Source organism: Besnoitia besnoiti (genome assembly GCF_002563875.1).
Source record: "Besnoitia besnoiti strain Bb-Ger1 chromosome Unknown contig00014, whole genome shotgun sequence".
Lineage (NCBI taxonomy): Eukaryota > Apicomplexa > Conoidasida > Eucoccidiorida > Sarcocystidae > Besnoitia > Besnoitia besnoiti.
Window position 1 is genome coordinate 489,592 of NW_021703916.1, and position 21,507 is coordinate 511,098.

At 55.2% G+C, this 21,507-nt stretch overlaps 3 protein-coding genes across 3 annotated transcripts; 1 reads left to right on the top strand and 2 right to left on the bottom strand.

The window, feature by feature from the left end:
• Nucleotides 1-1,905: 1,905 nt before the first annotated feature.
• On the bottom strand, nt 1,906-7,319 carry BESB_025530 (uncharacterized protein; the record flags this gene model as incomplete). Its single annotated transcript, XM_029361233.1, has 2 exons — nt 1,906-3,944; nt 4,319-7,319. The coding sequence occupies 2 exons, from the start codon at nt 7,317-7,319 to the stop codon at nt 1,906-1,908; spliced, it is 5,040 nt and encodes a 1,679-aa protein (XP_029215588.1).
• Nucleotides 7,320-9,764: 2,445 nt separating this feature from the next.
• BESB_025540 (uncharacterized protein) lies at nt 9,765-13,105 on the top strand (the record flags this gene model as incomplete). Its single annotated transcript, XM_029361234.1, has 9 exons — nt 9,765-9,849; nt 10,304-10,379; nt 10,841-10,905; nt 11,056-11,147; nt 11,419-11,474; nt 11,816-12,039; nt 12,402-12,500; nt 12,683-12,708; nt 13,079-13,105. 9 exons carry the CDS (start codon nt 9,765-9,767, stop codon nt 13,103-13,105), a joined length of 750 nt encoding a protein of 249 aa, XP_029215589.1.
• Nucleotides 13,106-14,977: 1,872 nt separating this feature from the next.
• On the bottom strand, nt 14,978-19,643 carry BESB_025550 (uncharacterized protein; the record flags this gene model as incomplete). The annotated part of the gene is made up of 10 exons (XM_029361235.1): nt 14,978-15,071; nt 15,380-15,498; nt 15,873-15,906; nt 16,453-16,474; nt 16,905-17,034; nt 17,366-17,430; nt 17,941-18,039; nt 18,615-18,693; nt 18,891-18,954; nt 19,477-19,643. The coding sequence occupies 10 exons, from the start codon at nt 19,641-19,643 to the stop codon at nt 14,978-14,980; spliced, it is 873 nt and encodes a 290-aa protein (XP_029215590.1).
• Between the last annotated feature and the right edge of the window lie 1,864 nt (nt 19,644-21,507).

Here is a 21,507-nt window from a genome sequence, read left to right on the forward strand (position 1 = left end):
GGAACAGCGACTCAGACCCGGCTGGACCCCGAAGGACTCCCAGATAAACTCTGAAGGTATGAGAAGGAGAAATGACTCTGCACGCGTTTCTCAGTGAAGTCATATATGAGATGGGGATGTGTCACGAAAACGGAACCTGCGATAATTGGTGTCTACAGCAAGTCGCCAATGACTGATACAGTTTGATGACATTTCACTCGACAGTCGCGTCAAGCGTAGCACAACGAAAACAACGGAAAATCGAGAAAGGAACAAAAGTGATCCCGCCCTGCTGGGGCCACAGACACGTGGCGCTGCTTGCATAACCCAACATCAGACATTAGGGACTGGTGCAAACAGAAGGCTAGTGACAGGCTGACTGTCTGAGGCCTTTCGGTTACCCTTGGCGTTCCCCGGCATTTGACCTGAATCAGTTGACAAGCGCTGTCTAAAGGCCCATTTCCCCCACATATAATATAGCCACTTCAGACGAGGGCGATGATCGATCACTCCCCTGTCGCACGAAACATCGTGAAAAACGCGCATTGCGTATTCCCTTGAAAAAACCAAACAACGACCCCTTTAGCCATATCGTGATGGGCCATACGACTGACGCGCGAACAAACACTGGGGCACAGGGTGCACGGATTCCCCTGGCGTCTCCGTGCCATCTGTTATCGGCGCACTAGGAGAAGTTGGAGACCTCCACAAACAACAAGTACTGCCGACCAAGGTCAAGCATTGGTGACTCTGACTTGCCAGTCCGTCCATGTGCAGGCGGTCTTTGGCCCGTTTCATCACACAAGAGCTAGCTGGCAGCTGACTGATCCCACCGAATTTACTGGCTTCCCTCAACTAAGCACAAGTACACACAACGCATACGAACAACGGGCAGACACTTGGTCAACTGCAGCCGTAAACGGACTTCGGTATCGCGGCTCCCACTCCATTCCGATGTGAAAGGGATATCCACGTGCAGAAACAGTATGCCTTGCTACTGCTACATGCTGGTCTCAACGTGGATGATAATACACTTATATCGGTGTTCCCCACAACAGATCTGGAGGAATAAAGGCGCAAGAAAGCGACAGACGACGCGAAGTCCCAAAGAGTAACTCCAAGTCCACGTGTTGCTCCCGTGTCGTACCACTCCCAGTCATTCGAATTTTCACATTCCCATAGCGTATCCCCAAGCACTTGCCATCATAGCCAGCAGCTGGAGGACCAAACATGAGAAACCGTCTTTCTCAATTCGCGATTATGGGCTGCTAACAACCAAAGAAGATAATAATCCCCACCAAATAGGATTGCAGCGTCATATAGACTTTACAGTCCCCCTCCCGCTCAGGCAGGGTCATTCGATCACCCGGAATCGTGGCGCAATTGATGTTAGCTATTGAGAACATACCGGAACGCGAGGTGACCCGGTAGAGTCCACAATGGCACCCCACTCAGCAGATTTGCGCCACAATGAAAGCCCGAACCATGATCACGATGCGCTTGCGAATCGGTTCCAAACTGAACCCGAGATAATATCTGAAAGCACATCAGCAACAACCCAGGCGTATCGCGGAGCGAAGCCCTGCGACTGGGTCGCGACACCTGGTAAATCTTATCATTTCCAGGGTTCCCCTGTAACTGCAAGCCCTCCACGAATGAATTACGAAGTTTGATTTGTTGGCTGATGAATTAGAGCAGGCGACACATAGGAGCTCGCCAATTTATATAGTAAGGAAATTGAAACTCCGGGGAAAGTTCACTGCCGTCCCCTTGGAATTCCGAGCTGTATGTGAAAACTCTCTTCAATACGACGCCAGTTTAGGTAGAAACCTCCCTCTTGAAGACATTCCCCCTTGCGTCTTATGGTGCATGGCCTGAAAAAATTCAGCTGTTAAGCCTGGCAGTTAATTCGCGTCACTGCGCCGGTCAACGCAGCCGCCCCTCAGAAGTCGCTGTTTGGGCCGGGAGGTTGCGGCCCTCCACATTCCAGACAAGCTCGACCTGCTTCTGGTGGAGGTTGAGAGCAAGAAACGCACCATCAACGAGACGAAAAAATAGACGCAACTGCCCATCGTCCTCCTCCCATTCGAGCAAGCCGACTAACTCGTTTTTCGATTCTGGTTGAGTAGCCTCGTAGTGTAAGTCCTTGGATCTTCCATGCCCATTAGGAGGTTCTGTCTCTGACCCCAATCCGGGCTCCTGTGGTGGTGCTACATTGGCCTTACGCCCAACTGATATTGTTGTGCCATCTGCCTTCCGCACTTCCTGCTGGATGCCGTTCGAACTTGCCCCTGCTTTCCACAACGCATTTTCGCCTTTTGACCGCGGACTCGGAGTTGTAAATGCGCCACTCACCGGGTCACTACCTTTTGGTTGCCTGAGATGCGCGCCCGCCTTGCGCTTGGCCGGAAGGGAATAGAGCTCTTTCTGAAGATGTGTGAGTCGCTCAAAACCTAGCCGTAGAGACCGAATTGACACCCGCACAGCCGGATGCGAGAGGAGGAACGAAGCTAGCCAATCGTGCTGAGTTTTCTCCAGCGTCGAGACCAACACACTCGCTTCGCTGGCATCCCCTCCTGTCCGCACAAGTACCACGTCTCTATACAAGCAGCACGCAGCCCACCGCCCGGACTGCAGAAAGTTCGGCAGATATGAACAGGAAGGAAGATCGTCGCACAGCCTGTGGTTGGGGGTCGCGCCCTCGCTTCCGCCACACAGGTCCGACCTCAGCGGATCGACACGACATCTCCGTTGAGTTTTCCGACTTTTCGTGGCCTCCTCCACCTCTCCTGTCGCGCAGGAGCTCTGTTCATAGGCCCAGCGCACCCCTGCTGGCAGCTTTTGTTTGTCCGCCCCTCTGCACCAGCCGACTTGCAGCACAACAAACTCAAAAGCGACAGGACAAGCCTCCCGGCTCCCTCCGATTCCCTCAATTAGAGCAGGACCGGCACTCTCCGGCCTTGTGGCATGCACTCCCGAGATTGCTGGCCTTTCAAATGTCATTTGAAGAAGAACGGGATCCCCAGTGTGCGTCTGGAGGACAGCCAGAGCACATCGAGGGGTCGGATGCTTCACTCTGGGAGACGTGGCCTCTCTGTCGCGCGCAAAAAAGAAGTCACTTGAAGGCGCATCTGATGCCGCACGAGCAGAGCAGCAACACGGGTTAGTGCGACACACGCCCGCACCATCTCGCTCCTCATGCTCGCTTTGAATGGCGCCTTGGGTTGTTGCGTTCCCCCCCCACGCAGCATGCGAAAGCTCTTCACGCGATTGGCGTCCTTCTGGATGATCGACATCCGACTTAGAAGAAGGCAGTTCGCTCCCGTCGTTTGCCATGCGGGCTGACCCCCGATGGCTTTGCGAAACAGCTCCCACACAAGGCAGGGGGACTGAGAGCACCGACGCAGATAGAGTGGGAGACGAAGAGGACAAGCGAGAGCAAGGGCAAGACGCCTGCGAAGTCGGAAGGTAAGAAACGAGCATACGGCCAGATAAGGGGTTATGCAAATACCGATATCGCGGGAGGATCAGCCCCGAAGTCAGGGCTGTTCCCTCCACGTTGGCGGCTAGAAATGCTGAAAAAAGCAGGGATTGTCCAGTTTTAGAGCATGTCGCCTCGACAGGATGGGCACAAAAGAAACTACCCAACCGGCTGGGTTTGACAGTTGCCGAAAGAGGCGAGTCCCGAACGAGAATCGGTGGGACATCACCACTTGCATAGAGACGTCCGTCTGCAGCCAGAAAGAGCAGTGTGAAGCGCTGCTGGGGCGCAGTGAGAAAGGGAGACATCGAGCATGAGGACGGAGTAGGTGCTGGGGAAGGCGAACGCGAGAGCGGCCGAGATGAAGCAGCCGATCTTCCCGTCGGCGACGCAGGAGAAGGCTCGCCCGTGCCAAACCAGGAAAACACGAGGACATCGACGATGTGTGGCTGCTCCACATAGGGCTGGGGGGGCTCGTGGGAAGCTAAGGATGCAACACAACGCACAACGAAAGAGACTCACCCTGCAACAGCCATGTGAAGTACAAGACATTCGCGACTTTCCATGGGCTTGACTGCTCGAGCCCATGGCACGTCACACATAGACCGCAAAGCGAGAGAGAATTCAGAGATGCAACGTGCGTATGAGAGTCCATCGTTACTTGCATGCAACGATACCCTGGGATGCTCCTTTCTTTCCGAAAAAGGGCCTAGCTAATGCTTCTACTGGCATTCTTCCAGTGGATCATTGACACGCCAGTGGCGTTACGCGACCATCTGCGATAGTACTGTCACTGCTGAGGCTTTCATCCATCTCCATTACATTGTTCGTACCGGTAACTTACCACAACGCGTTTACCATTCAGCATGACCTGTCCGTCGTCCAGGAAACTGCAAACGAAAGCATAACCCCGGTTGGCATCACCGCGCCTTCCTCGACCCTTGCTTCTGCCGTCCGTTCGTCTGTGATCCCCTCGATGCAGTGAGCGGCTCTCGCGCATTTGGGTTACCAGATCTGGTGCGTTGTCGTCACGTGGCAACTCAGATCGGGTGTAGAAAAAATCCCGGAACGTTGTGTGTGGAAGAAGGACTGCAACCCGTATGGCTCGTGCCAGAGCCCCACGCTGGTAGCCTGCGTCGAGTGTCCAGCTGGGAGAGGGCGGGGAAAAAACAGGCGCCGCCTGGTGCTTTTCCTCATCGATGTGGTAAGCAAGACTGAGGGGATGTGGGCGCGGGACTGTCGCCGGAGACAACGGATGTGCTGGTGGATGCTGCGGACTGCCAGGCATGCCTGCTGCTGGCACGTCAAGAAACCGCGTTGCTAGTCCACCGTCGACTCCGCGATGACATCTGTCGATTCTGCTATTCGCTTGGAAATCACGACGCTGCAAGAACTCGGTTGTGTCTGTTCCAGGGCGGTGTGGAGCGTTACACACCACCCGGGGAAAGGTTTCAGCCCGAGCCTGCCCGCCATCAGGACTGGGATCCTGATCTTCCCACGTGGTCTCACACGGCGCAAAGAACACGCCAGACGCCTGAGGCACTGGGTCGTCTGCCGGCAGATGCAAGTAGACCTGGGAATCGCACATAAAGAGGTGAGCCGCGGTGAACCTAAGTGCCCTACGTATTCTCCTCGCTTCGGTGCGCTTGGCTTTTGCTTCCGCGTCATTTCCTTCACCACATTCTCCGTCACTGCTCGACTGACCGTCATTAAGCGCCCACGAGAAGGGAGAAAAAGGGAAGACATCGTCTGTGTCGGCTGCTCCACTGTCTTCTCGTTCTGCGGCGGCTGACAGGATACCCAAAAGGAGCGACCGCGTGACGCCCTCGTGTTCCCTGCGGAGTTTGAACGACAACGGCTGACCCCGGTGATTTCGTCTTTCAGACTGCTGGAAGCAAAGCGCTTGACAGAGTGCAGCCAGGCGATATAGAGGCTCTTGACGCGACGCACGAGCGGGGCAAGCAGCCGGCCAGTCGAACTGAATGTGCCTGCCCCACGCCACAGCGACTGCGGTGGAATGCAGGATGAGACATCGACGCAGCGCGTCGCGGCAAATATGGAGACCTTCCACCCGGTTTGTCGACTTGCGTTGATGCCGCTCGCTCATCTTCTGGAACCGGACGATGTAAGCTCTATACCAGAGTGAGAGGTATTCCGATTTCGCATGCAACGCGTGCGATATACAACGGAGGCTCTCCTGCACGGGGCTCCACGGCACAGCGCGAGCGCTGCGCCGAGCAAACGAGGGATAGGCAGAACATTCAAGACACAGCCGCTGTCGCCCCTGTCTCCCCTCTCCTCCTGCGCCTCCGGTGGTGTGCGTCTTATCCGCTGTAACAGCGACAGAAGAACATGTCGCTGCCTTAAAGGGCCTCGGAGATGACATGAACGCGCGGAAAAGATCTTTGCTTTCCCAAGCTGCCAGAAGAGGGAGAACGAGAAGGGACGCAAAAGTGCCAAAATTGACAATAAAGAGGGGACACAACACAGGAGACAAGAGGCTGTCGCCCTTGTCTGGAGCTCTCCTCTGCGGCGGTGCGATGCTTTTCCACAGGGGGAAGGAAGAAAAGACACGGGGGTCGGCCTCGGGCCCAAGAGGGTTCAGACTTTGCAGACCGCAGTGACTACACGATTGGATGCTCTCTGTTTTTAACTGTTCTGTTCGTTCTAACCGTAGCAACTGCTTCAATAGGCAAATTAGAGCATCGGAAGATTTGCCTCCGAAGAGCCCTTCCCAAAGATTCTCCTCACGTAGAGGACTGCTCGCGCGATTGCCTTTCAAGTTTACTGCGATTCTACGGTGACACCCCTCTGACCAGGCATGGCTACGCTTAACCTGGTCCTCCTCATGATCAATAAAAAACAGACCGGATACCGTCCTTAGGCGTTGAGAGTCGCCGCATCCGTCATCACCATCTGTTAGAGGCGACTTGCAGCCCGTGTGAAACCTGGCCTCTCGCTGCCGGAATTCCCACGACTCTCGACTTCCGCCGCGCCCTCCACTCCACTGCACAGACGCGCCACTGCTCCGAGGGGTGAGTGCCTCGAAATGAACGGAACCCCAAAGGGTAGCGCGCCACATGTGCAGGGGCTCCGGAGGAACCGAGGGTGAGGAAACAGGATCCCCGCCAGTCAACGCCGGACAAGCAGATGCAAGACTGCCGAAGGAAGAAAGTCGAGTGTCTTCTTCATTTGTGGCTCCACACGCACAATGGCCTCCCTGTGAGCACGTGGTGAGTCCATCTGCGCCCTTCTTCCACATGCGCGACTCACGAAACATCCCCTCCTGCGTGGTGGCGGACCCGCAAGAGGACGATGATGTAGATGACATGGAACAAGGCACAGGATAGCCGACTGCGGCCGGCAGCGGCGCAAACACGCGGGAGTGAACACGCGTCGCACCACACATATCCTCGACGGACAGCACCTGCGCGTGAGCAGGTGAGATTTGCGGGTCGACCGCCGGAGAGGTATGCGGAGACAGAGTCGGCGACAGGGAGCAGACGGAGCGACTTCTTGTGATGAGGATGGAAGACGACGCAGTCGACACGGATTGCCTTCTCCATCCTTTGCCGCATGAGCTGCCGGACTCTGCGCCCCCAAAGCTCGCGCTGTCAGCAGTACTTACTGCCGGACTCCTATCTGCGGAGCCGCTTTGCTGTCGTTCGTCAAAGCACCCGCCTGGCCAGCTAGACAGGTGAACAGAGCCTTGCGCAGCCGCTCCGGCTAACCCCGCCACACAGCTGGGTGTTGCCAGGGTATCAGACGAAGGAAGGCAATCACACGAGACTCCTGTGGGGCAGATGGTGCCGTCGACAGCCTCTGGGGCCCCTCCCCTGCACCGGCCAGATTCAGCCATTCCTTCGACGACCGAGAAAATACAAAAAACACAAACATGGTTTCACGGGGCCTCCTCGTGCTTCCTGTCTCGCGTTGGTCTACAGGCGAATGGGAAACAGAAGGCATACACTGAAGCAAACCTCAGCCTCCCTCTTGCCTCAGGCGTACTAACACGGAGCGAAGACGCCGGACAGTCATTGTAGCGAAAAAAGACTAGTGAGCTGCTGCGAAATGACGGCAAAACCACTTGCGTCATCGACCCGCCTTTTAACGGGAGATTATCCCGTTCGAAAGCCCCACGTCAGGCAAGAGAGGACGGCTGCCACTGAGACCGGGCAAAACGTCAGCGTTACGGTAGCTACTCGCAAGTGGACGGCACCAGAGATAGGGCCCAAGATGCAGGAGGAATGAAAACGTCCAAGCCGGGAAGAACCCGAGCTCGTTGCATCAGCCCGCGCAGCCCGACCCAACCAACTCTGCGGCTAGAAGAGGGAAAAATGCGTTCTTGAAACCGGATCGGTTATTAAAAGAGAACAGAAAGTACTACAATACTACCATTGTCCTCTTGGCATTCCTCCGGCGCCACTTCGTGGGGAGTCGGGGGCGCCTCGGCGGGGCCCCGAGGGGTGGACACTTGGCGGCAGAATCGACACATGTAAACAGTTCTGCAACCTGCTGTCGAACGAGAAAGAGCAACAAGCCGCCTCTGAAGACGAAAGCGACCAGTCCGTCCTGGAGGGGAGGGAGAGAGGAAAAAAAAAAAAAAAAACAACGGACGCCGTGCGGCTCGGCGGGACCGTGCCCTGACGATTGACTCAAAGACAGGTTCAGAGTCAACGTGACTAGGAGACGCAAAGCCCTTCCAGCCGCCGCGCGAGTGGCGTTGGTGTCCAGCACATTGAAAAAAAAAATGCAACAAGCACAATGACGCCGAACACTTGCCAATATTTTTTTTTAGAGAAATGAAGGGCGCATTCAAACGGGTGCACGCACTGTGCTGCTAACAATCCGGATGAATGAGGACGTACACCCCGCTGGCAATGGTATGCGATGTCTTCGTTCAGCCGACTGAGCGACCAAGCTCACATCAGTCTCTAAACAAATATTTGCCTCCAAGAAATGTCTGAGGGGAGAGCAGAAAAAAACGTGGATTTGGCAGAGGCCGTCCACTGAATCGGGATTAAGGTAGACGGCTACAAGGGAGCGAGACGCGGCCCGGTTGCCTTTGCTCAAGGATGCAGGGCACGCCACCGCACGCAAGCTGCCACGCGAAAACGCTGTCGAGTACTCTAGACGGGCTGCTTACCCTCTTAGAGGAGCGGAGCATGCGTGCATCTGAGGGGCTGCATCTCACCTGGGCTGCCAGGCAGAACCCACTGGCAAAACCGCACGACACGCGCGGCGCGTGGCTACCTCATCGTTGCCCACTTTGCAGCAAACGAGCCACTGGCGGGCATGCATGCAACCTGGTCTTCTGCATCCAGCCTGCCTTCACACCAAACGAAGCTGTGCCTATCCGCCTCTATTAACACTTTCTGCCTTCTCCTATAGAACCGTATCTCCCTGGTAGAAAGAGAACCGTGGACGGGTCAACACTTTTCGTGGACTGGCGAACACATACCTTGCGTAGGACGCTGGCGGACCCCAGTCGGAATGCGGTCACCACCAGGTGGCCGCACGTGGCCCTGCGTTCACGGAAGGAGCACACAGAGATAACAACACGTAGTTACATAGATCCGACTTGTTAACTTTCTGATTTCCTGCGGAAGATTCTGTCTTGTCTAGATTTTCGAGTGCCCGCGTCCTCGCGTTGCCTTTCGAGCCCCTACTGTGGTCCTTTACTTCCACTCTAGAGAATGACGTAGCCGAGTGTGGTCTTCTTGACCATCCTCACGAATGTTCTTGTCTTTGTGCAAGTTTCGTGCCTCCGGCTGGTTTCCACGCCGACATCGGGTTACATAGACCATCGCTTTGCTCGCGCACCACGGACCTTCCCGCGCGGTGCCATTTCCTGTAATCTTTTTTACGTATCGCCTGCCGAGTCCTCACAGGATGCGGGGCGTGCCTCGGCGGACTTATTTGTATTCTCTTTAGAGTCGCTGAACATCTTGTGGCGCCGTCCGCTAGATTCTGATCTGGGGGGGGAAGCCGGGGCAATCGTTCCATAAGCCGTCTCCACATTTCGACTGAAAATGGCGAGTGCTTTCCTGTCATATTGCCTGGCATCGTGCTTTCAAGTCACTGCCGCACCAGTGGATACGTCGTTCCTGGTCTGGAAAAACATCCTCAGCGGCCGGAAACTGTATACCGCGCATCTGTCGCTCCTTGACGCCTCCCGCGCGCTGGTTGCTGTCGTGGTTGTTTCCGCGTTGCCCACCTGAGTGTACTTTTGGCTGATCTGTGCGTACCAGCTCGTCGTTCTCCGGTTGTCTTTTTTCTTCTATTCTCTTCGTCTGTGTTGAGGATGGCTGAAGTGGCTGGAGGGGGTGGAGGCGGTGGGCCTCCGCGCCCGGCGACGGGGCAGGCCGCGAAACCTGGAGGACAAAAAGGTCAGTATCTCGACGTTGAAACCTGACCGTATCCCCTACCGAAGGGCGCTTTTTTGGACTTGGAGAATCACCCGGTCTTTTTCAGTTGCTTCCAAGCGCTTTTCTGCAGTTGAAAGGGCAACGCGCTAGCTTCGGCATTCCGTCGATCCATGGAGTCCGGACAGGCGTGGAAAGCAATCGAAGAGGCTGATATCTCATGTTAGGCCTCTTTTTAGCTGCGTCCTCTCTGCGTTGCTTCTGCACGCGTCCCTTTGGGCAATGTCTCTACATGCCCCTGCTTCCTTCACGTGCTTCTCCTTTTAGCTGACATCCCATTGTCTCTGCATACTTGCATCGCTGGCTTGTCCTTTGCATATGCAGGACAGTTGTTTTGTGTCTCTGCGCGATTACCTCTTTTTTTTTCTTTCTTGTCATCTTGCGTGTGTGCCGGAGTCCCTGCTTGTGTGTGCTTCAGTTCAGGGCGCCGGAGACAACACTATGGTTTATCTCATATGCTGCAGAAACTTTTGGACAGATATCCTGAGAGTCACGTAAGTCGTGCTCCAGCAGTGTCGCCCGCTCGTATTCGACAGCATTTTCTCTTGCCGGCAGGCTTCTACCGACTGTGGTGCACTCGGCCTGACATTGTTTCCGGTGGCTGTGCACTATACTTCCGCCTTCGTGATGTCTTCATTGACCATTGCCGGTTTGTTTTCCAACCAGTTACCGCCTCCTTGCTGGCCGGAGGCCTCGCCCCGCTGTCTTAGGACAATCAAAGCTGAGAGGAGCCACACGCAATCCGAGAAGCACGGAGAATATGCAGAGAAGAGAGCAGAAGACAGTCTCTCTTCCCGGCTGTTTATGCGCTGCGCCTGGTTGTTCCTATCGTTTGTTTTCCATCCTTTGCGTGGTGCGAAACTGCCTCTGGCTTCCCACATTGCCGTCCTCTGCGCTGAAAGGATAGCCCTGAGCTGCGTGCTTGTGGTCCTCGTGGTCTTCTGGTTGCCTGCAGCATCATCTCCTATTTCTTCTGGGTTGGGCTTATTTATCTGGTCGGCGCCGTCGTCATTGTCACAGGTCCGTTGAAAAGCAACGACAGAGGGATAAACGGACGCTTGTGTGGCGAGGAAGAAGCTTCAAAGAAGAGAACACGAGACGACTGCGTGCGGCTCACTACGCGGCGTAACCAGTCCACCATGGCTGCCCCCTTGTTTTTTTGCTTGCCAGGTTTCCAGTATACTGCGCCGCGGGTGGACACCGAGATAGCTTGTCCTATGAAGCCGAGCGTCTATCTTTTCAGCGGCGCGTGGTTCCTCCAAGTAGGCAGGAATCAGCCCCACGCACGGGCCACTAGAGGTTCAAGGCTCCCGCTGGAGCATCTCGAGTGGCTCGACACAACAGAGACAAACAATGAGTTGCCGTTGTTGCTGGGCAGTAAACAAAGGATTTGGGATGGACGCCGGAGGGTTTCGAGCCCAGTGTCTGTGCCTGACCGCGACATCTCGTAAGACGCTTGCGGGGAATGCAAACCGTCTGCGAAAGACGTGCCATTCTTGCGCAGTTCTAGTGCCGCACTGCTTCTGTGCGCAGAGCCTCATTCTCTTCTTCACCTGTTGGGGCTACTCGACAATAAGTGCTTCCACCTCGTAAGACACCTCAGGGGATACACACTCAGAGACGCACCCGCTGCGGTTTTTGAGAGGATGCTCTCGAATATTTACGCATCGATTTGCTTCCTGAGGAGGAAACAGTAGTCGTGTCTCCCTCGCGAAGCGACTGAATGGTACCGCTCTCTTGGGCTCATTGTCGTCTTCCTCTCGTCTGTTTGCGTCGTCCTGCAACTCGGAGGCGGCAGCCTGGGCCCCCGTTGTTATCCCTTCACATGCCCCTCTCTCATCGCGGGCTGGCGTCGCGGTTGCTCGTTTCGCTTTGACTGATGGCCTTCTCAGTCCCGTGCGATTCTTTTTTTCTGTGCTGCTCGCTGCAGGAATGCGACGGTTTCAGGGCCTGCCCCGCATGACCCCAGCGAGGCGGACGGCTTGCGGTTCGACCGGCTGACGACGGGGTTGTCTGTCCTGGGCGTGTTTGTGAAGACGGTCCCTACGTGGATTCGCCTCTTCCATGTTTTCAACATGTGTCAAGCCGTCGTCTGGATACTGGATCTCCTCCTGCTTCCGGAATGCAACGAAGCAGGCCTGCGTTGGATCGTCGGTGCGTCGATAGCTGGGGAGCAGGCTTCGGAAGCAGCGAGTGCATCGTCGTGTGCATGCCCGCTCGGTTTCCTGCATATTCGCTGTCCGCCTCACTATTTTTGGCGTTGCTACCGATGGGACTTCGTTCCTAGGTTTCGCATTGCGCCTGCTCCTACCGTGATCCTTCACTCTTTTTCGTCTGCGCATGCATCACTTTCGAGCCCGTTCCCCCCAAACAGTCTTCGCTCCTTCGGAGACCCTCCGTGTACCACCGCGTTTTCCTGTTGGCATTGTGTACGTGGTGGTTCGCCCGCTTGACTCACGCTGTCGATTTTGCGCTTCACTTCTAGTTTTTATTAGGCGTATCTTTTTTGTGTGCAGCGATCGCTCTCGTCTTCTGGTGGATTGTTGTTGGCGTGGGCGTGCTGGCAAAACGAAGAATCTTTGTGCCGCCTGCCCTCTACGACCCCATCCGCCCTGGTAAGACACGGCGGGAAGGGGCCAGTTAAGGTTCTGAAGAGCGTGAAAAGACGCAGAGGCGAAGCGGCACACACCACAAGTCACCTGAGCGTGCTTTACTATGTATTCGACTTGCGTTTTCTGTCCGGCTTGGCTCGCTACCGGTGGCTGTGCCGTTTGTTTGTGTTTTGTGGTGTTCGTAGGACAGGGCGCTCTGCGGTCGCTCCGGGTACGTTTTCGCTGAGTATCCTGCAGCATATTGCCTCCCAGGGGTTCTTCGCTCTCGTTCGAGTACTGTCGCTTCGTGTGGGGTCCGCTGCGCGCGCGACCTAGCCGCATGAACTTTCAGCGTGGCGTCTCAGTGGCGCGGCGCTTGTTGTACGTACCGAATTGTTGGCTCCGTGGTGGCTCTCTGAGGTTCTCACAAGCGGAGGGCACTCCTAGTTTGGAACAACGATGCGTACACAAAACGGGCATATCCGGTTTTTTTCCAGTCTCCCCACTGGGGGTTTCCGTCGTGTTTCTATATCGAGAGTCGTAACGTGTGCATGCTGTCAATTCGTTGTCTGTGCGTTGTACCTCTTTATGCATTTTTGCAGCATTTGCTCCGAGGATTTGGCCCGTAGCATTTGACTTCCTGGCGAGCTCCACCGTAGTCCGTCTCGGCATGGCATGCTATTTCTAGGGGTTGCGCCAGCTGCCGTCCCTTCTGGCACTGCGTGGCGCCGCTGCACAGCGCTTCTCCAGTCTGGCGTCATGGTACTTTTTTTTCCGTCAGCGCATTTCTGTACCTGCGTGCACTACCCTTTGCGTCGTTCTTCTCCACTCTTTCACCTGCCTCTTGCATAAATATTCGTTGTGCTGGGCTTCGTATCACCTTTCAAACTTTTTAGTCTGCTTGAATTACAAGTCTCCTCTTCTTATGCAAAGTAGAACTAGTAATTTCGAGGTATACGCTCGCTTGCGTATCGCGCTGCATTGCTCTGCAGCAACCTTCAGTATGGCATTAAAGCGCGTCCCGGACCAAGGCCGTTTTATGACTTTTACACAAGCGCTCCATTGTGTATGAGTACCGTAACTCTGCCGTGGCCTCACACGAGTTCGAGAGGCTTTTCTGTATGAGAAGGGCAAAGAAGGTAGAGCTCGCGTGCTTCCAAGGGGCAAAACGCTGTCTACCCATCCTGAGTAGACGCGAGCAGGTTCACCAGAGTTCCACTCGAGAGCACGTCGGCGTCGTGAAGCGTATGCGGCGTAACGTAGGTTCACCTCGTATGTGTAGAATTATAGCCGTATGTGGTCGCTTGACCAGGCTACGGGCGAGTACTCCCTGCGCCTGTTTGGGGCGAGCGAGGAATGAGGGGAGGAGGGCAGGGGCTGCCACGAATGTCGACACTAGAGGACAGGTGTGAGGACGGATAAAAGATGACGGGGCCACGTCTGGTATGAAGAACTGGTGACCTCAACGGGTAGGCCCAGCAGCGGTCTTTCCGTACGCCAATGTGAAGTTGTTCAAGACGTTCGGAAAAAGTTATGAGCTGCTACGAGCTCCATCCGACAAAACAAACAAAGTCATATGCCACGTCCGCCGATCTGCACATCTAGAGGTATGCATTTATGTACCAACGGGAGGCCCCATGCAAGCGTATGGAGAGGATGACACACAACCCTGGCGCATTCCGAAGGCAAGCACAGAGGACAACGGTTTTTCTAGTTGAATGCATTAGGAAAAAGAAACTCCTTTCCGTGTCGCCTCCACGTCTTACGCGTGCCAGAAAAAGGCCGACCAGGACCACGGAAGGCCTCTAAAGCGGCTTACTCGCGTGCGAAAAAGCGGGCTGCCCAATGTGCACATCTCTTACTACGCTACATGCTCTGGATGCGCAAAACCTGCATGTGTGCACGCTATAGTAAGCCGCCCTGCATCAAGGCATGACACAAGACGAAACGCCCTACCAACCAGACGACCCTAAACCTGCACAAGATGCGCAACGCCGCACCTTTCCACCCACGCAGCAATACACACAGGTTTATATTGACGTATGTCGACGAGACCTTCAATTCTACAGCCAGCTCAGCTGAAATCCCTGCGAAACGAGTTTCTAGTGCAGTGAACGTTGATTAGGTTCGTGCCATTCCGAGGGCCAGCTTCTTACACGCCCCTCTTCCGTGCCTTTAGTCTCCGCCTCCTCCCCCTCGTTCTCCGTATCGCCTAGTGAGGATACGGCCACGAAGCAAACAGACGGAGGACTGCCACTCCTTTGACAGAAACGCAGTTTAGCGGTCGCTCTCTACATCGCCCAAAATAAATCGCTTTCAGACGCACACATATGAATGATGAGGCGCTGGCCAACGCCCCCGCAGGCTGGTTTTTCCAAACCTGGTTCTCCATACTTCTGTCTGCACGCACCGCGTCTCTTGGGCGTGGCTACGCCAGTCTCTTCGAAGCAAACATTTAGATCGTATTCTCGTGAAGCGCAGCCGCCCGCAGAGGCGGCATATCAGGCTTTCTGCTCAAGACAGATGTCTTGACACGCGGGGCGACTCTCGTCATCGCCGCTGGCAAGAGCATCTACCGGGTGGTACGTGCTGCGCCTGCAAAACACGATATGGAACTACGAGCCGTGGCATGCAGAAGCAGCAATCACAAGCCGAGGGCACGACGGGCATCGAGCTGACGTATTTATGCCTTGCCCCGCACAAGTCGACAGTTGTGTACTGGGTACACGCGCCCCATACACACACGCACGAGCTATCGTGTCAAAGACACCTGATAGATAAGTCCACGGGCACGCTACCACGACGCCGACATTCTCGCTTGCTCTGCGCACCATCACAACTGAATACAAGCAAGTTCAGCCGCCGGCATGGAACAGAAATGCAAACTGCTGGGCACTTACGACGAATGCGGTCTTTCGGTGGACTCCACCCGATGTCCAGTGCCCTGGAGCTTGATAATATTATCGGTCACCCAATACTGCAAGGAATTCATCGTTAAGGGCGTAATAATCATGACGACAACCTGTGCATCACAAGCAGCACATGCGGCTGCGGGTGACATATTTGGGCGCTGTGATAGGCGGACGAGTCTGTCCTCTTTCGAAGACTCCCCGCGGCATAGCGGCGAGGCGCCGGAAACGCAGCATCGGAGAAGCATGAAAAACTGCGTCGCCTCTACGCCGCTGTCCGCACGTCATTCTGCGGGAGGCAGCCCTCGATGAAGAGGTCATAAGAAGCTGGACAACTCTTTGTTTTGAGCGCGTCGTTCCTACACGAATTACAGTCTGTCTCGGGGATCATTCTTCGCGACCATGCACCTCTATAAACTTCTTTTTCGACTCAGAAGGAACAAAGCTAAAGCAGGGACGCAGAGATGCGTTCAGACATACGACATACCAGCTTCGCATGCGGCTGATCATCGAGTGACTTTCTGCAGCAAGGCATACACAAAAAGACACCATGTCGATTTCCCTTGCTAGGATGCTTGCTAGGGGAACCGCTACAACGCTCTGAATGCAAGTGCCGCGTTCTCGTATCCGCCTTTCCGTCCTGTTACCCCGCTCGCCCGCGTCCTTAAACCGGCAACTAGACTCAGTGCCGCGACCTAGTGCGCTTTCGGCTGGTAGATATGTTAATCTATTTCTGTGTAGTGCGGAGATGAACCTCCCCGAATAGATGCGCACGCGTTCACCCGCTGTCTCGTTATTCCCAGCAGCTGTGACCACGAATACAAGATGAGCTCGTACAGATCAACCAGCATCCCCTGAGACGGTCACAAACTGCAATAGATGCAAGAAAACTTATGCGACCTAGCACCATTCTACTATTGCCCCATAAATGCCGTAACGCGCCTTGCGGAAGCATCGTATGACGCGTGACTCCTATAGTGTGCTTCCTCAGGTGCGCGCAAGCTTCCTTTTCCCCCCATCCGGGGTTTAGAGAACTGGACGCCGACAAACCACGTGCTGGAACTCACAGAAGCGCCCCCGCTGCCCACGCTGCAAAAACAAACAACATGGGAGCAAACCAAACACATGCGTGACCGTATGCAACGGTCCACGCGCGCGCCGCCGCTGTTGACGGCAGATGCCTCAACTACGAGTTTCACTTATACCGCCGGCCCGCCGGCTGATGAAACCAACGCGAGAGCAAACAAACGCCACATAGACCCACAGTAGAGAATGAGAGCGCACGATGGTGCTTCTGCGTTTCACTGGCGCCTTGTCGCCCATCTCTGCAATAAATCCTCCGTTCCCCGTGTGATCGTCGCCGTTAGCGCCCCCCTTCCGTTGGCGTCCCACGTCAGGAAGTCCGCAGACGTGTACGCTCGCTTGTTGAACCTTTCCTTCTGCCTCTTTACCATGTGTTCTTGCTCTTCATCGCTTTCGCGCGCGCTCAGACGCATTCGCTTTTCTGAAGATAACTTACCAAGGGGCTGCTGACCGAGAATCATGACGACGACCATGAGGAACTTCATGACGGAGACCATCGCTTGCCAGACTAGGACCTGTCGCAAGCAGGCGCGCCACGAAGGGGGGTTGCCGTAGTAGCCGAATGCCTGCGAGACACGGCCGCAGAACAGAGCGAACGAAGTAGAGTACGGATCGCTAGGTAACCGTCCAGCGCCGCATGTCGCGTGCGGAAGCAAAGGGGGCTAGTGCGGAGGGTTTGGTAAACAGGTCAGGGGGAGTAACCAGAAGGAGCGTCTCGCGCCTTCCGACAGGCGGAGCCAGGGCAGCTGATGCGCGACCTAGTATTTGTTTGTCCGCGGACTGAGGGGAGGGGAGGGGGAGCCAAAGCCTGGACACTGCTAGAATCTCATCGAAGGCACGTCAGTTGAGGCATCCTCGAAAAGGGGAGGCCTGCAAGCAGCGCAGCGGGCGCCTTACGTTTCTTCCATGCAGCTTCAAGTACTTCTTGCTCCACTCGACAACGAGGTGAAGCACGTAGACCCCTACACGCGAATCGCGAGAAGCCAACAGAAAGCTCAGCGGATGGCGACCGAGAAATCATCAGCTGGCCAAGCGATTGGCACCCAGACGGGACACAAAACAACGTCAAATCATACACCATGAAGCTTCGTACACTGGCTAACTCAAAGTAAAGATTCCGAGCTGCAACGAAGGGTTCTCCGTTCCTGACAGATGCGCTACAGAGAGCAGCAGGCATGGAAAAAAGAGAGGAAGGACCGATGGAGTCACAGGACGGCGCTTGATGAGGACAATGGAAAAAAGGGACCCCAGAGGGGCGCAGGAGAAACGCGAGGGCGCAAGGAAGACGCAGGGCAGCGATCAAGACGACGATGACGTTTCCTTCAAGCCAGAGCTTCAAACATATATGTATACATATATACTTTTCATATATACTTTCGTAGGAGGTAAAACAACGTGAAACTGGAGACGGAGGAAAACGGGAGTAATGCCCAGCTTAACGAGAGGCTGAGAGCACCGGACCGAAACCTCACCCAGCGTTGTGTCGACCATGATGTTCAGCCAGTACCACTCGCAGGGATCGGAGTCCTGGCTCAAGAAAGTGGCTAGGAGGGACGCGCAGAGAAGATTCACTGAAAACACGCACGCCAACACGAAGTCGACACACGGTTCCACGACAGCGACGCAGACGACACCGCGGGGGCAGATGCCCGCGGAAGCACGGAAAACGCGCAAATGCCGAGACTACACACCGCATCCAACGGCGGCGCGGACGGCACGCCTCCCTCCTTCCTTAAAGGAGCCCATACGCAAGAAACCCGCCGACTGAAAGTCAACAAGGGAATGGTCGGACGCGACCACCGGCAGGAATGAGGATAGCTGAATTGTCTGTGCAGCACAACAGAGCCCAACTGCCCCGGGCCAGCCAGGAAAGACGAAAAGGAGAAGAGAGCAAGGGCTACATCCGCCAGCAGGAGCACCACACACGTAACAGAGCCGAGACCTTCGAGAGTAACCGACAGAGAGGCTTCCGCTGAGAGATCCTGCACTGCTTAGAGAGCACCTGCACAGAAGGGGGGCGGCGGGTAAAGGGGGGAGCAGTAGAAAACACGCGAACTGAGCAGGCAGCAGAGGTGCGGGCATCTTGCGTTGCGTTGCAGGCGCCGGCGAAGCAAAGAGGCATAGAAACCTGAGAAATTGCACTCACTCATATGCAGGGCGCCGGACCCCGTGACCTGCTTGAGCGTATCGAATATGAAAACCTTCAAAGGTCGCTGCGGGGACTCCTGAAGACACAAAGATAAGTGAGGAATCGCAATGGAAAAGAGCCTTAGCGCGGTGCGGACATATCCGTGTGTTGAGCGCTGCACTCCAGCAAAACAGACTACGGGATGTGTTGAACCAACCAGCACGTCTCACAAGCTTCCGACCCCTGCCACTCTCAGGTGTGAACCTGCCCTTGTGTTCCGCCTCTTGGACTCACCTGCCAGCGCTTGATGAGAAGAGAGGAAAAGGAGAGAATTCCGAGGATCCCCTGTAGCCACCACCTGGTTAACGAACACGGTCGCAACACCGACGGCAGCATGTGAGCGGTGCAGAGAGAAGGGAGAAATCATACTTATAGAACTTGCTTGAATGAGACACGAACGGCGCAGCAGCCAGGGAGTAGGAAATAAGGCAACAAAGGGGGGAGATGCTAAAGCGCCACAGTTCGCCTATAAATAGGGGTGGCGGCGGGTCGCGCCTTACCCCACTGCGCTCACCCACGGTACCGCCACGAGAAGCAGAGGAAAAAGAGAACGCACCGGCGATGCAAAACACGGAACAAGACAGGACGGCAGGCTCAGGCACGAGGCAACTAAGGCCAGTTGGCGTACGGCACGAAGCACCGGTCGAGAAACGAAAGATGAGGAGCTTCGTTGGTAGCAAGATTAGGAATCTATGGATAGTACACGCGAAAGACGTACCAACAAACGGGGACGACAGTAGACACAATCACGTGATATAGTAGCAATCATGGATGGATGCCTTATATTTCAAAACCAAAGGCTCGAGAACAAGTTACGTACCCGAAGCCGCCGAACTCGCCCAGCAACTCGCACTGTGGCGCATGAGCCAGTCCTTCCAGCTTCTCCGTGAGGTTTCCGGGCGCTACTATCGCGGCCTCTCCTCCCGCAATGAGAGAAGGGAGAGACTCGCCGCCCCCGGCTAATGGAACCTGAGAGTCGCCCAGCATGTTGCCTCACGACAGCTAAGACTAAGTTGAGAGAGGGGAGAGCGTAGACCTGGTACGTCCGCACTGGCGAATGGGGTAGAACGGAGCGATGGGCCACGCACAAGGAAACACGAGCGAAGACACGCTTAATAAAAGTCTATAAAAAAGTGTAATTAGTAAGGTGTCATTAAAACATACACGAGAGGAAAAATGATGAGAAATGCAAGAAGTTCCGGTCCTCTCGAGCGCCACGTTCACGTGGATGTACACCTGAACCATGTAGCAGTATACCCGGTTCGGACCGCATTCAAATTATCACCGGATCTGTACAAACCAGCCGACTGCAAAGCCTGCAGAGCCTGGCTGCCTCTGAAGTCACGTGCGATACCTCAGTTGTGCTGTATGCTTTCATCTGCAGCCGGGATGGAGGCCAGGGAAGACAGCACCGCACCAGAAAACATGTGAGGACGTTCCGCGGAGCTCGTGATGCGTACAGCCGGGCCCCCCAACAGAACCAGCCCAGAGAGCCGACTCTGAAAGAGCGCCAACGAGCGGAGAGGGTGGCATCAACAGGAAGGAAACGGATTACTGGAACGTGTTGAAGGTTCGGAAGGTATGAAACCAGCAACGAAAATGCTGCACACTCCTTCGAGAAGCAGGAAAAGGGGAAGCCACGCTTGTCTACGATTTGGGACAACCTTAGTGTCGTATTCTAGTTAAATCCAAAACCTGCATCTGTCGGATGTAGCGCAGAGGGGTGGAATGGGTGCCGCATTTGTCCGCGTTCGTTGACATCGAATGGGAGACAGATTTTCGGAGACAAGGCGCCCACGAGAGGGATCTGAAAGGTCATCCGCCTAAAAGTATGTCACAAAGAGCAGCAGGAATTCGGTAGACGCATCTGTTGAGTCCTGCTACAACCTCAGCTTTTTCGCTTGACGTAGTGCGAAGATTCTTGCGGCGAGACCGCACTGGATTTCACAGTTCGCTGTGATAGCGAGACAACTGGCTGAGGAAAACCCCGCCCGTGCCGCATATACGCAGGGCCGGAGTACCTCCCCGAAAAGCAAAACTAGTTTTTTTTTAGGGGAGGAACATGCTCAAGCCTCCGTATCCTCGTCCGCCTCTCGCTGCCTCATAAATATCTCCTTCCAGTGTCGGCGCCAGGAGCGCGCCGCATTCGTCCGTATCCTCGTTGCCTCTTCGTCGTAAAACATCACAGCGAGGACAGTCAGAAACACGCAACAAAGACACGGACGTCTCTTCTAGAAACCGAGCGCACACAAAGACCCATGGCATAGAAAACGGTGCGCTACGAAGAAGCAAAGAGTCACCAAGGGAGATGGCCTCTTTTCCATCAACAGCACAACGCGGCGCATGCGTTCCGACGAAAGACATCGCGCGCAACAAACCACAACACGTCGCCAGGACGTCTCGTCTGAAGTGAATTCACGTGATATCAACGTGCATCTCTCATGCAGTCTATCAGAGGATCGTGTGCCTCTGGAATTGTGCCAGCGGCTACTCGAGAGCCTAGTCTGTTCCTGTATGGCACATGCCATGGGAGCTTCCCGCGGCATGCGTTCAGGGTTTGCCTTCGGTTGTCGAGGCATCCGAGACACGGCCTCAAGACAGGCAGTCGTCCTCATCAGAAACGAACATTTCTCTTGAAGTCAGAAACAGAGCGGACAAACAGACCCCCATGAGGTAATCTGGGGGAGTAATAGGTTCTGGGACAGGGTCCAGCGGTCCCCGATGCTCGTTGACAGGCCGCGCGGCTCACCACCAACCGCATGTCACAATTCTCCCTGCGTTCCTCCATTCGGCCAGGCGAGTCGGCTCGGAAAGAACACGATTTGGGGCCGGTGTGCGCCGCGAGAGGCAC